Source organism: Phalacrocorax carbo, chromosome 14 (assembly GCF_963921805.1).
Source record: "Phalacrocorax carbo chromosome 14, bPhaCar2.1, whole genome shotgun sequence".
Classification (NCBI taxonomy): domain Eukaryota; kingdom Metazoa; phylum Chordata; class Aves; order Suliformes; family Phalacrocoracidae; genus Phalacrocorax; species Phalacrocorax carbo.
The window spans coordinates 9,323,613-9,338,253 of NC_087526.1; the positions used below are offsets into that span (position 1 = coordinate 9,323,613).

At 56.5% G+C, this 14,641-nt stretch overlaps 1 protein-coding gene across 1 annotated transcript in view; it reads right to left on the reverse strand.

Moving 5' to 3' along the window:
- The window catches only part of NOL4L (nucleolar protein 4 like), a 66,294-nt gene extending 51,882 nt beyond the window's left edge, over positions 1 to 14,412 (reverse strand). Inside the window, exon 1 of the mRNA XM_064465571.1 lies at positions 14,015 to 14,412. Within this exon, the coding sequence (XP_064321641.1) occupies positions 14,015 to 14,323 (309 nt within the window). The 5' untranslated portion in view covers positions 14,324 to 14,412. The remainder of the gene's footprint in view (positions 1 to 14,014) is intronic.
- Positions 14,413 to 14,641: the final 229 nt, after the last annotated feature.

Here is a 14,641-nt window from a genome sequence, read left to right on the forward strand (position 1 = left end):
CGCTAACGGGGCCGGGCTCGGCGTGAGGGGTGACCGGTCAGTCCCGTGCGGTGACAGCGGCAGCGGGGACGGAGGGGAGGGTGCCCCCTCTGCCCGGGCTGGGCTGAGGCCCGTCGGCAGGTAGCGGGGTAACCATGGCAACCGGCGGGGCCGCGCGCTGCCGGCGGTAATCCGCTCCCCCGGGCCGGGCCGGGCCCGCCGCCGGCTCCACCTCACACCCGCCCCGGTGCCCCCGCGCCCGTAGGGCCTCGCCCGGCCCCGGGCTGCGGGCAGCCTCCCGCGCCGCAGGCACCCAGGGTCCCGCACCTCACAGCCCCCGGGTGCGGGCGGGCCCCGGGGACAGGGCGGGCTCCTGTCCGTCCCCTGCGGCTCCCCTCAGCACCCGAGTCCCCCGCGGCAGCCCTGCCATGCCTCCCACATGGACCTGCCCTGCCTTAGCGGGCGTCCACACACATCCATGGCCGGCCTCCACCCAGCCCGCTCCTTCCAACCCGGTGGGTCTCCACAGGCCCCCGCAGCCATTCTTCAGCTGCCCGGCGTGTGTGTAAAAACTGTCATAATCCGAGGGATTCGCAGCTAAACTGCAGCACTGACCAGTAACTGGGTTTTCGGCGGGGCAGCAGGTCTAAGGCCGGCAGCTGCCACCCGATCCCCTCCAGCTGCCCCGCGGTGACCTCCACCCCGAGCCCCTGAGAGCCGCCGCCGCCCCGTGCGAAACCAGACTCCCCTTTCCCCGCGCCACAGGGCCCAGCCCGGGGCAGCTCCACAGAGACGCCAAGGGATGAGCAGCAGGCTCCGTGCAAAGAGCTCCCCGTCCCTGCAAGCCCTTCTCCACCTCGGATTCTCTGATTTGGGAGAATATGGGAGGATTTAATCTGAGCTGCAAGCCCAGGGAGCCAGCTCTTCAAAGTCTGACTGAGTGCTCCCAGCTCCTCTTGGGACCGACTGGTGGGGGGCACTCCTGGAGGACCTGGTACCTGCCTGGGCTGGGCTCAACAGCCTGGAGGGTCCTGGCTCTGCCCTGGCGCCAGCTGGCAGGGGCAATCTCTGCCTCCTCCAGCAGGCTGGCAGCTCTCCTCGGGCCTGGGAAGCTGCCCCTGCTTCACTGCTCCTCAGGGAAGAGTCCCTTTTCAGAAAGGGCTCCGCTGCAGGGCCACCAGGCAGGGAGTGCTGGAGCAGGAGCAGGATGGGAGGGAGTGCCGACTGCTTCCCCATCTGCTGTGTTCAACGGCAGATAAAATGCTGCCCTGGCCTTCACGCGAGGGGCTGATACCAGCCGAATTCAGCTTCCTGTGAGTCAAAAGCAGCTTCCTGCCGGCAGAGCCCTGCCTGATAATGGCTGCACTCTGTCTCTGGCTGAGGAGCAGACCCTCTGCCCTCACCTCTTCTTGCACTTCCCACATGAAAGCACTCGTCTCTCTATCTCCCAACCACAGCATCCCTCCCCCCCCCCCCAGTACAGAGTCTCTTGATGCGTTAAACTCTAATTTCCTACTACAGTCTGGAAGGGCCGCTGTCACTCTCATCTGCAGGACACCCAAACGGGAGGTTTGGGGCCAGCTGTATCGAGCTGCCCCTCAAGGTCACCTCCCTTGCATGCAGGAGAGGCAGCATCATTCGCTCTGCCTGTGTTCATGTTGCCTGCCAGCAGCAGGGCACAGCCACCGTCCCCCAGCCAGGTCAGGGGGTTCCCTGGTCCCACACTGGGGCCCCTGCAGAGGACCATGGGGTGACCGCAGCCCACACCCAGCAGCGCTATCTCAGCAGCAATCAGCCATCCCTCACCCTTACCGTAACCCCTGGTGGTTCCCTCTGCTGCATGCACAAAGGTGCCATCACATACCTGTTTTGAGATTAGCAAACTTGCGTTTGTGTTTTACCTGAGCACTCTGCTGCTCTTTCCTCTTTAAGGTACCTTTCTAATTTCCTACAAGTTGTGTTTTGTTCTAAGGAAATTTCTGTTCTTCAGAAGAAATTTATCAGCTGTAACAGGGAGCGGACATGAACAGGAAAAAGCAGATGGCACCGAAAGAGGACGGAAACTGCAACATACAGCAAGGGATGAAATCCTGCCATGCTGTCAGAGACATCCACATCAGGTGCTCCAGAGATGATACCTCACATCCATCTCCCTGGGCAGCCCACGGCCTCCCCGGCTGCCTCCCGCGCCCGGCACTGCGGGTACCACCAACAAACAGAGCGGTGAGCGCGCAGAGCACAGCCCACCTCTGCAATTACTCCTTCTGCACAGGCTTCCGTACCGAAACAGACATTTTATTTCAATATGGACTCTTACAACTTTTGATCAAGAAACTGTTCTTGGTACTTCTCATCTCTGGGAAGTCAGCCCTTGATTGGCTTCTATATTTAGACTTCTCCAGGGCTTTAGGAAGTTCACTCCTCATGGTATTTAGGTGTAGGATGAAAGCAGCTTTTGCGGGGGATATGTTAAACCACAGCAGGCTCCCTCTGCTAATGCTGTGAGGAGAAAGAAGAGCTAGATTCCTCGAACTTCCCTCTTCCTCTTGTCCCTCATGCCACAGGCACAGTGCATGCCTTAGAAATAGGCACTGGGGAAATGCTAGGCTGAGAACAATATCGGCTGTATTGCTCATAATAAAAGGAACCCACCAGAAGAATATGGCAAATGCTCTCACTTACAGATTTTGCTCTTTTTTCTTCTGGAGATATTTTGCTGGGAAATTTTTCTGATCATTTCTGGTTGAAAATAGGGGGAAAGTGTTTGCTGAAATGTTGATGATGTTTCTCTGTGCTAAGCATTTATGTCATTTTTCACAAACCACCAAGCAAACATGAAGCCCCATCCTGCACTTACAGCTACAGTCCTACTTACTACAGTAAAAACAGCCCCGGTTCTGCTGATCAGCTGAGATTCACTCCAGCCCAGGAGAGTTAATTTCTCCAGGGGAAACCAAAGTACAAAGAGTAAGTCAGTTTCCCAAAGCTACGCGTTGACTCAGGCCAGGAGCCCGCGGACCGGTGTGCCCAAGGCCCCAGCCGCCAGCCTGCGCCGGGTGCATTCGCATCATTTCTCTACCCAGAACTGTACACAATACTTTTTTTTTTTTTTGCAAAGTAAATACTTCCTTGTGAGGGGCTGGGCGCATTATTTCTAGATGGCAAACAAAGCTGAGGTGTATGTCTTTCAGTGGGGTACAGGCACCTCTTACAAGCGAGCTGCTCTTTCAGCAGCCACAGCTGAGCTGTTGAGATGGGTCCAGGCCTTTGCTCTGACCTCAGCTTGTTCCTCTCCTGGCTCCCAGGCCTGGGAGTGAAAACACGGCAGCCCGGGAGGGGTGAGCCTGGAAATGGCAGCCCTGCCTCCAGCTGCAGAGAGGGCCCAGGTGGGCTGCAGGCTTTGCTGCGGGATGCCTTGCTGGCCCGCCAGTACCAAGGGGAGGTGAGTGGATGCAGGGTCTGGTGGGTGGCTGCTCCCCAGAGGAATGGGGCTGCTCTCCATCCCGTGCCTGCCTGGAGGAGGGAGGAGAAGTCCAGCAGGCAGAGTAGCTTGCTTGGATGCCTGCTCAGAGGTTTGCTTGGATGCCTGCTCTGCCTGGGAGGCAGAGGACATTTTGCACTGCGCAGGAGAGCAGAGCTGCCTCCCTGCGAGCACGAGCACGGGGCTTCATGCCTGCAGGGGAAACTGGAGGAGCAGCTGGATCTGGCACACAGAGGTAAGTGCAGCACTCCCCAATACACATGACCCTGTGCCTGCCTGCCAGGAACAAGCGGGGAGCCAGTGCTGCCCTGCCTGCACTGTGCTGCCTGCAGGCAGGGTTACAGGGCAAGCAAGCACACCGTTTCAAGAGTAACAAAATACTGGGTGCCGTGGAGCAGCCTAAGCTACCGTTAGAGCATCATCTATCTTGGGTTTGGTAAGAAAGGCTGCTGCAACCTGGTGAGCAGAGCACCTGACTGACCTGCCCCGGGGCCACGGTCTTCCCACCCACCAGCTGGGGACCTTTGCAGGAGAAGTGTCATGCCGTAGCTTGCTAACAAGGAAGGTATCACAGACATTATTGTTTGGGGGTTATTATAATGTTGCAGTATCTTTTTTCCTATTTTGAAATAGGTAGAGTTAAAATGCAAGTGTTGGGAATTTTTTTAATAAATCTGTAAAGATGGCTAGCAATTGCTTAATGTCATTTGGATCTTGTTTTATCTGATCTGGGGGGGCATGCTGCAGGGGTGGGTAAAAGGGGGGGAAATGGTAGACTGCATTTAGAATTAGAAGAGTGTTAATATTCCATAGCATCCTGAAAGAAATCTAAAAAATATTTAAAATGTATCACTGTAACACAAACTCAGAATAGGTTTAGAGCTGGCTCTTCCTTGAAGTAACTTATCACTCTGAGCAACCTCCACAGCGCTGAAGCACTAATCTAATAAAGATCACAACCAAAGCAAAATCTTTCAAGTTGGAGGGGGACAAGGCATTGTAACAAGCGATGAGGTTACCTGTCACAGCAAGGTGACCCCTCTCTTCCTGGGAATAGACCCAGCAGTGTTAGGGCAGCCGTGCAACATCATCATACCTACAGCGAGGACACGGTGATGTCAAAATGAAACTAAGTAGGAGGAGGCACAAAACAGCAGCGGCAGTTCAGCTCATCAGTGGCAAGCAAAATTATGTAAAATAAGTTACAAATGATGCTACAGTGAATCAAGGTCAGGCTGGGCTGAGTCTGAGCCCTGGATGCATGGCATCCTGGTGTCAGCTCCCTGTTCTCTGGCAGTTCAGAATATGTGGGTCACAGTCAGAGACTCCCACAGGAACAGCAAGATGAGCCTCTAGGAAAATGCTGACAGCTCAGCAGCCGCTCGAGGGGGGTGAAACACCTGCAGACCCTCCTCTCCCAAAACCCAGCCTCCTCGCCAGGTAAGGGCACTGCAGCACTCAAGCTGTGCCATGTCATGCCGCGGTGGCTTCATTACAGCCCATCCCTGGCACCAGAGCCTGGAAATGCCAATCTCCCACTTCACACCCGAGCACCACCATGTCACTTGCTGCTGCTCCCTGTGAGCGCACGCTGAGTTCGAGAATACTGTGCCTGAAATGCAGACAGTGCCAAACCATGACGGTCACGTTGGATTCCATCACCCCCTTTCCCAATACATGAACCCAGCAAAACACACAGCAGCTACCCTTGGTGAGAGCAGGCACCTACCGTTGTCACCGCGTGCCTTTATTCTGGGCTGCACACATGGCTTTGCAAGGGTAGGGGACCCTACACAGGGAGGTGGGTGGGCGGGCGTGGAGGAGAGACATTGATGGAAATCTGCTATGTCTCTCCCTGCACTCAGGTAAACCCCCTCTGTATTCTGGATGTTTCCACCATAACCACACAAGGGGGACCCCAACTCTTCCAAAATCCAAGCTCTGACTTGTAAATAATGCCCAGGAAGGATTTCCCATTAACCTGGGACAGACAAGTGGATTTTTTTGAGCTCTTGACTGAGACTACACATGGGGGGAGCAGAAGTCAAGCATGTTCTTTAACACTCTGTCATGGTAATCCATCCACAGGGACCCCTCTCCCAGGTCTGACACAGGCCAGCAACATCCCATCACATCTGGTCTAACTGCCACATCACCGCAGGTTGGACACATGGGTCATACTGAGCGGTCTCCTGCCTGGGTTCCCTTAGCTTTCTGTGCATCTGTGTCTCCTAACAGGGATGCTACTGGGAGCAGAAGAAAGGGAGGGCAAACCAAACAGGACAGGGAAGCCAGACAATTAATATAACCTGCCCTCTGCGTGAGGAATAAATTGGCAGCTGACAGGTTATAATCTGTGCATGCAGGATCTTCGCAGGAGAGGTGAAGGCTCCATTGGGGGCCAATTGAATGGTTAATTAGGAGGACAAAGCAGGGATTCATGAAAATGTTTATGAAACAGTGCTTGGCAAGGGAGCCTCTGAGAAATGCTCACCAGAGGAGTTGGTTAGGAGGAAACTCGAGGGTGAAACAGCAGAACCGAGCACCGAAGAGAAAATAGCAATGCAAATGTCTGTAAGGGGGACGGGGGATTCCCAAGTGCAGTGCAGAGGAGTTCAGGGAAGGACCCTATGACATCTAATTTTTCTAGAAACACATGGGCCGTGTCCTCCCTCTTCCTCCTCCCTCCCTGGTCCCCACCCCTGTGACCAAAAAAGCTGGGGCAGTGCGGAGCAGCCCCTCGAGGTAGCTGGCAGGCAGCCGCTGCAGCCAGCCAATCGGTGCTCTGTTTGCCGTGCAGAGAAGGGCACGAGGAAAGCAATTAAACCGAAGCTTTGATTAGGACTCACAGATGACTGCTTGTGTTAGAAATGCCTGAGCTTCTTTAAGCATCTTGGCAGTGGCTGGAGCCGGCCTGATCCCCCATCCCCTCCTCGGCGCGTTGCTGCTGCAGCAGGAGCGTGACTGATGCTCTCTGTCCCACACACGGCTCCGAGAGCTCAGAGGTAGGAACCAGTTGCTAAGAGACAGGACTGTACTTTCCAGCCCACATCCAGACCTTTGTCACCAGCTCAAGGGCTTTCTGCTGGATCAAAACGCCCGACGCAGGTGAGCAGGAGCAGGCAGGCCTCCTCCCAGCCCGTCAAAGATGCCTGATCCCGGCTTGGGGAGCCGCACGACCGGCATCCAAACTGATGATGGGAATGCAAAACCCAAAAGCATCCCCAAGGGACCAGCTCCCCTGGGCTGGCTGCTTGTCCCAGTGCTGTGAGACTGCAAACTGGAACACCCTGTCGGTAACTGGGCACCAGTGCAGATGGTACTCACAGCACCAAAACCCAGATGGTTTTGGATGTCTTGACAGTGTGAATAAGGGGATGACTCAGGGTTTGCTCTGAGATTCCTCCTTCAAATGCAAGCCAAGAGAAGAGCCCCAAATGTTATTCTCCTTTTTTTTTTGGAGGGGGAGCCTGATGAGTCTGAATTAATTTTTAGCCCAGAGACTCCCATAACAGAAACCCATCACCATATCTCACAACTGGAAAGTCCAAACTCAGCCACAGAGACTGAATTACCTTGTCTTCCCCAGAACAACACCCCTGCCCCTCATCGAGGAACGGGTCCCTCTGAGCCGCTAGCATTGCCTCTGCCTGTGTGTCAGGAGGGAAATTCATCCTTGTGGGCTGCTGAGCCGAAGCAGAGCAAGGACAGAGAGAAACCATTCACACAGAGTCTCAGTTTCTCGACTGTCATTCCGTGAAAGGCCCTGTACTGTGCTGGTAAGACACAACCAGCCTCTGCTTAACTTTCAGTGACCGCTGCCTTAATCTCAGACACGCAGGAAAGAAACCTGTACGCCAAACCTCTGCTCTTACTGTCTGCTCCTATATACACGCACATATAGTCTGCAGCAATAAATTGCTACTCTTTGGCATCAGTCATAAAAGTGGAAGTCAGCAGCATTCCAACAAAGACGACAATTTTGGCCAACATGTACCTGCCCTCGCTACAATCAGCTAATTAGACCAGACACCGAAACTCAGTGGTGGCTTTGGCCCATCTTGATGCAATTCTTTAGAGGTGGGTACAGCTCATACGAGATCAGGGAAGGTAACTGCTAATTTGCACTAACGAAAAAGATATGAATATACATTCCTCTGGCACGGCAATGCAGATAAGGTTTTGTGAACCCAGAGCATCTGTGTGGGTTGGATGAATGGTCAGCCCATTGATGCTCCTCCATGGCTCTTTGGTTTCCCTGCCATTTGTTTGTCCACAGTGTAAGTTCATAGACTGCTCATATCAGACCTAACATAACAGCAAAAACAAAACTGTAGAAATTATATTAGCCAGCGATTATTGCCGAGAATGGTTTGGACAAAGAGATTCTTGAGAAAGTTCTCACTGAAAGGAGCGTAGCCACCTCTCTGGAGCTCTGCTGCCATCCTTAGCGACCAAATTCCCCTGCCTGCTCGTGGTCAGAGCAAGCCCCTCTGAGTCACAGCCCGCAAGGAGAGGTGAGAGAACAGCCTACATATTGGTCTTACAGACAGTCCTCTCGGCTCATCATTAATTTAGGGCCCTGAGTACTTGGACCCCTCTTCCTTTGCAAAGGTGGGATGGAACCTGAAGACCTGGGACAATGGCACCTCATCAGACCTGGATTTCTTTCCTTTCCATTTTAGCTTCATTTAACAAGGCTTTGCAGAGCTGTGCTGTGTTTGTTTGGTTTTTTACCCTCTTCAGAGCAATACCCAACAAGAACCACAAATGTGAAAGCAATTGTGGGGTGAGCAAGATAACTTTCAGATGAAAGTTATCCAAAAAATGCTGTTCCTCTTGGATCAGCAATGCCATTGATGTTTCTGGAATCATGTAGGTTGTACAGTGTAGATGGTAGAGAGATTATTCTTGTAGAAACTGTTCAGTCAGACACATATCAGGGAACTGGGACTGGGAGGAGCAGTGGGATGCAGGACCTTTGCTGATGTGACTCCAGGTCTTACGAGTGCCGATGACCAAAGCCAGCCCCCAAGGCTGAGGCTGTCTGTGGATGGTGGTGTCTCTTGCTGAAGCTGCACCACATGTGCCATGCCGCAATGCTAACAACCACGGTGGGGCTGCCTTATAATCAGGCTTGTAGTCTTGGCAGAAAAAAATCAAGGACTGAATTAGATACTGGTTTCTCCCCTTATCCCTAGAAGCAGCTTTAGCAGGCTGTCCCGGAGGGGTGGGAGTGGGCAGGAGCTGGAAACAGGCTCTGCTGCCAGATGTCCTGCTCCTGGCTTGGTGAGGAATTTCATTCTGCCAGTCTGCGTAACCACAGATTGTCAGAGCTCTTTAAATTCACCTTGCAAAGGTACTGGAGGCTTTTGCTGCTGCCTGGTGAGCTTAAGCCAGCTCTCAGGCCCAGAGGACTGGATATCACTGCTGTGACTCTTACCGCAAGCAGCTTCAGAAGTAAAAACTGCAACTGATGTTGTGCAAACTTGGAACTGAATCTGGAAGGGATGTAGATGTAGGAGATTTTCTCTAGACTGAGTTGGATGGGACGATGGACCTGGGCCAGCATCATGCCAGTCTCCTAAGTGCACATTTAAATGTAAACCTGCCATCGGTTCAGCTCCTTGCAAAAGCCAAAGCTGCCCTGTGTGCTCAGGGCTAGGCTGTTTCGTAGCAGGTGAAGGCTCTGTATGCTCTAAGTAAGGCTTGTGCTGTAGAAGTAATAGACAATTTCTCAGATAATACCCTCAGGCCCATTTGCCTTGTCTAAGGCTCTTCTGAATGGTCTTGATTTATTTTTTTTTATCACTTGAAGTCCACAGAAAGTCTAAGTGGTTATTCACATAGTGAAAACCTTCTGTTGACTAATGTTCTTAGAGGTTATAGATGTGCAGCTTTTTGGGGCACTGAATATGGGCATTGAAGGGTACTTGTACCAGGAAAAATGTAGCCTCTATTAGCTGTTGGAGAAGCATCTTTCCAACATGCCCGGCTTCTCAGCTCAAGCATTCTGCTACTGTGTTGTGCTGTCCCAAGGCCTGGCACTGTGGCTTTCACATCACAATGCTCCTTGTCTCTAGAACTAAAACGTATTTAAGGATAGGTTGTATTGTGAGATTTATCCGGTGTCCCATGGGATGTTTTTCCTGCTGCCAGTGAAAGGCCTCCATCCATTTTGCTTTTGGTCTCATAAATTCCCTTTATAGCACTCCCCCCACTATAGTACCTTTCCTCGGGTGAATTTCACCAGGCACGACTGTGAAATAATTTCTAACATCTGGCTGCGGGGGAGCCAGCACAGGTGAACTGTACCTGTACAACAACAGCGACCCATCCACATGAATGTCCCCATAAGGCCATTATTAAATAATGCCAACAAGAACCCCAGAACCTTGTGTCAGCTCTGCAGGGCACAGGGAAAGAGCAAGAAAGCAAAATCAAATGTGGGCAGTGCTGCAGAGCCTACCCGATTCCCGAGCCTCTGCACAGTCCCCGAAGGGCCAGTCTGACGCCAGGCTTCCCCTGCCTCATCCTGCAGTGCTCCAGCCTGCATCACAGGCTGCCAGGATGAATCTGTCCTGCAAGGCTGGCCATCGCTCCAGAGTTGTGACAAGCTCCCACCACGCACGGCAAAGTACAGCATCGATTTAGAGAGTGTGTGTAACCACTCCCGCAGCTAATACCCGAACTGAAGTCTGAGGCTAACCCTCCCCTGCACACCCTGCTGCTACAGCCAAACCCATCTGCATCGCCAGTTGTCACCAAAGCGCTGTCCGCTTCCCTGCACTGAGTCTCCATCTCGCTCTACGTTTGTATGAGAGACTGTCTAAATGATGCTAAATGTTTAGGACAAGAGGGACACGAGATTATAATGAACTGCATCTTAGCACCTTGTCACAAACAAATTCTCCCACAGTTCTTAGCAAATCTGGGGAGAAGGGAGAGCACTGCACATCCAGTACCAGGGTTCGGTTCCGCCCACAGATAACGAGGTGTTTTACACCTTAGTGTGTGTTAGCCACATGAAAGAAGGGCAGATCTGGGCACTTTGGTCTGTATCCATTGTCTGTGCTGCAGCAGCACACAATGATACCCTCCTCCTCCTCCTCAGTACAGCCTAAATGTGTTTTTTTCCAACTCCCTGACCTAAGGGATGCAGCATCCAGCCCGTACATGAATACGGCTGTCAGACAACAACATCCTACTCTGCTAAACCTCATGTGTTTATCTGCGTAGGGTTTTTTTTAATTGTATGTGTTAAACGTCCAGCATCTTTGGGATGTTCATCTGGGAAAAAGAAATCTGAACAGCCTCTGTGCCAGACATCCGTCCGCACTGCTGTTCCTATTCCCAGTGCATTCTTTGAGAAGACCACCATCTGCTCTGACCACCACCTAAGGCAGATGCCCCCTTCTCAGTGCACAGTCCCAGCTCTCAAGCCACCCAAATCTGATTAGGCCTGTTCTGATGAGAGGCCTGGAGGAGGGCAAGGGAAAGTTACTCAGGAGAGAAAATAATAACCACAAGTTAATTGTATTTTCGCTACAGATGCGCAGAAAATACACAAACCAGCTCAGGATTCATAAGCCAAAAGGAACACCTCTACCAGGTTGCTGCTGGGGGCTTATTATTTTTGGGGTTTGGGATTTTTTTTTTTTCCCCAGAGGAGGAGTGGCCCCAGCCTTGTCAGGGGAAGAAAAGATCGTATCCCCACTGCTGCCCTCTACACGCTCTTTACCACCTCTCTTCTAGCTTTCACTCCTGGTACCTCGGATTTCCTGTAGTGACCTGCACATACAACACAGCGGCACGGACCCCCCCCGCCTCCCCCTCTGCTGCACCCGGGGGCTGCATGTGTTTCGCCTTTCTTCAGCCATGGGACAGTCCCAAGCATGGTGCTTCTCCGGCAGATGTGCTCAGAGAAGGACGAGCAGACAGGACGAGCCGTATCAGGTTGCTGAGGAGCACAGCCAGGAGAAAGCAACCGAAACGCCACTCCAGAAGTATTTGGGAAAAGCAGCTGAATACACCAGAATTAAACCAGAATACATGCTTTACTGTCGAGCAAAAGGCTTGTATCGGCATCATGAATTATTTGACTGCACGCATGAAAGAAATGAAATACACCCACAAACCCAGCCCAAACCACCGAGGACGAGGCAAGCACTGAATTATCAGGAGCTGAAGAAAATCCCTGTCAAGTTATCTCTAAATTTGAGAGCCACTTCAGGCAAAACCAAAACGCAGCAACTGCATCTGTCTCAAATGGTCCATGGGATTCCCAGCAGCGAGGGGCACAGTGGGGCTGAGGAGGGCCAGGACAGAGGGGCCAGGGGGCAACAACTTGGACAGACTAGGTGCTGGAGGATTTGGGGGAGTGCAATGACTGGTCTTGCCTACAGCTGGGGGCTCTGTAAAGTGTTCCCAGCCCTCAAGTCCGGAACGCTCTGGGAAATAAACAGTATTGCCCCTTGGAAAATTCAGTTGTCCCCTGAGGGCATGCCTGCTTTTTGTTGTTGGTTTACGGGAGCCTGGGTGTATCTCCTATCTGTAGCCTGCAGGGACTCTGCCACGGAAGATGCGGGGGCCTAGACACGCTCCTTGCTGAAACTTCATCTGTGCAGAAGCCCTTTGGGAATACGCGGGCTTGTGCCGGCCTCGTTGAGCTGCTGACCCTAGGGACTCCCTCACGGACAAAGGGGAGGGGGCGTCTAGCTAGCAGCAGGGTCGAGGGAGTCTGGCTCGGCCTCTCTGGGGTACCATGACTCTGCAGCATTTGGAAGATCTGGGATAGAGTCGCCGGCTAGATGGAGAGGACCCTGGGGAAGTGCTGTATCTGCAGAAGGGGGTACTGCTCCTAATCCGCCCTCAGCAGGGGCTCTTTGGCAGGGGGGAAGAAGCGGGAGAGGAGGGCTGCAAAGAGGTCTCAAAAAAAATTGCAAAGAATTTTTTTGGGGCATGGCATGGGGGAGGGGGGCTGCAAGGGGAGAAAGAAAGGCGCCTCTGAGCACCACGAAGGGAAAGGGAGAAATAATGACCCTTCCCCCTCCCCCCAATAATAAGGCAGACCAGATGGGAGGTAAATAGTGCGTTTAGAAGCATTTGCCACAGATGGGCTGCCCTCAATGGAAGCATCCTCCAGCCACATCAATGCTGGAGTCTGTGTGTGCACAGAAAACACTGCACCCTTTAGAGCAGCGGCAGCAGCAGCAGCAGCAGCAGCGGGGAGAGGAGGGGAGGGACAGAAAAAAAAAAAAAATCCCTCCCGGAGCCCTTCTGTGCCCGCTGGCCCGGAGCCGTCCCCCGGCGGGGCGGCGGGCCGGCCGTTCCCCCCCCCCCCCCCTCCGGGCAGCGGGGGGCAGCGGGGCCGGGGGAGCGCCGCCGCACCGGGCGCACCCCTGCGCGCAAAGCCGGGGGGTCGCGAAAGTTGCGCGTTTCCCTCCGCGCCGGGGAGCGGGGAGCGCTCGGGACGGGAACAATGGGGCGGCGGGGCAGCCCCGGGCGGCGGCGGGGCGGGGAGGCGGGCAGCAGGCAGGCAGCAGGCAGGGAGGGAGGGAGGGAGGCGGCCGGTGCGCCCCGCGCCGCCGGCCCGGCGGGGCGCCGAACAATGAGGCTCCGGCGGGGGAGTTTCCCGGGACGGCGGCCCGCGGGCATGCGGGGAGGGGGGGGCCTGCCCTAATCCGGGCTCTGCCGCTGCCCGCACCCCCTCCTCCCGCCCCCTCCCGGGGCAGCGGCTGCAGCGGTCGCGCCGGGGCGGGCAGCGCCGCGGGACGCCGGGGCCGGGCAAGCCGCAGCGGGCCGGGCTGACTCCGCTCTGCTCCTCTCCGCTCGGCGCGGTGGCCGGGCGGGCAGGGCGCGGCGGCGGCGGCGGCGGAGGCGGGGGGTGCCGGCGCCCCCTCCCCGCCGCTCTCTGCCCTTGACTGCAGACCTGTCCCCGGCCGTGGGGCGGATGGGAAATGCCGGGCGAACGTGATCGGACAGGGCGGGGGGGCGGGAGGGGGGGGGCTCGGCGGGGTCCGCACCGGGCGGCGGCGCGGCCCCCCCACCCCCCCCCCCCGCGGGGGCAGGTGCACGGCGGCGGGCGCGGGGCACCGCCGCGCCTCCCCCTCCCCCCCCCCGCCGGCAGCGCCCGGGCACGGCGGCCGCACCGGATGGGACGGGGACGGGGACGAGGAGGGGCGGGGGCGGGGGGGCGGCGGAAGGTGCGAGGCTCCGGGCGGGCGCCTCTCCCCATCCGCATCCCGGGCGGGTCGGGGCGGCGGGTGCCCCGGGAGCGGCGGGGGCTGCGGGAGCGGCCGGGCCCCGCGTCGCGCCCCGCATGGGGCATGCGCGCTCCCGGCGGCCGGCGGCGCGGCGGGGCTGGGCCGCCCGGTGCTGACGGGACAGGGCCGGCGCGGCGGTAGCGGGGACAGGGGCCCCGGGGATGCCCGCCCCCGCCCCGGGCAACCACCCCCCCTCCCTCCCCGCCCGCACCCCCGGGGAGGACAGACAGACACGGACAGGCAGGCAGACAGACAGACACAGAGCCCCCAGGGCACGGAGCGCACTAACCGTTCCCGTTTTCACCGGCACATATACCACCACTTGACCCATCTTCGTCGCCTCCCTGGTGCCGTTTCCCAGGCGGAAGCCCTTGGACCGGACCCAGAACTGGAACTTGCCTTTCTCCCCCCCGCCGGAGCCGCCGCCGGAGCCGGATCCCCCCTGCAGCACCTCGGCGATGCGCTGGTACTTGCTCCGGGTCACCGTCTTGGTTTTGGCCGAGTCCCCGTAGGTGCGCAGGCACCAGTCCCGGAACTGCCGCCCCAGCTCGCTGTCCCCGGGGCGGCTCCCCCGCAGCAGCAGCGGCGGCTTCGGCATCGCCCGGCCGGCGGCGGTAGCGGCGGCGGTAGCGGCGGCAGCAGCGGCGGTGACGGCGTCGCCCGGCCCCGCGCCCTGTCCCGGAGCGGGCGGAGGGGCAACCGGGGCGGCGCGGCGAGCCCGATTGGTGCGGTGCGGCCCGGGACGGGCTGCGGGGGCGACGGCCGGGATGGAGCGAGGGGAAAAAGGGGGGGGGGGGCGGGGCGGGGGGTGGCCGAGGGGAGGGGGGGGGCGCCGGGGCTCGGACAGCGACCCGGCGAGCCGGGCGGAGGGAGGCACCGGCGGCGCCAGCAGCAGCAGCAGCCGCTCCTGTCACAG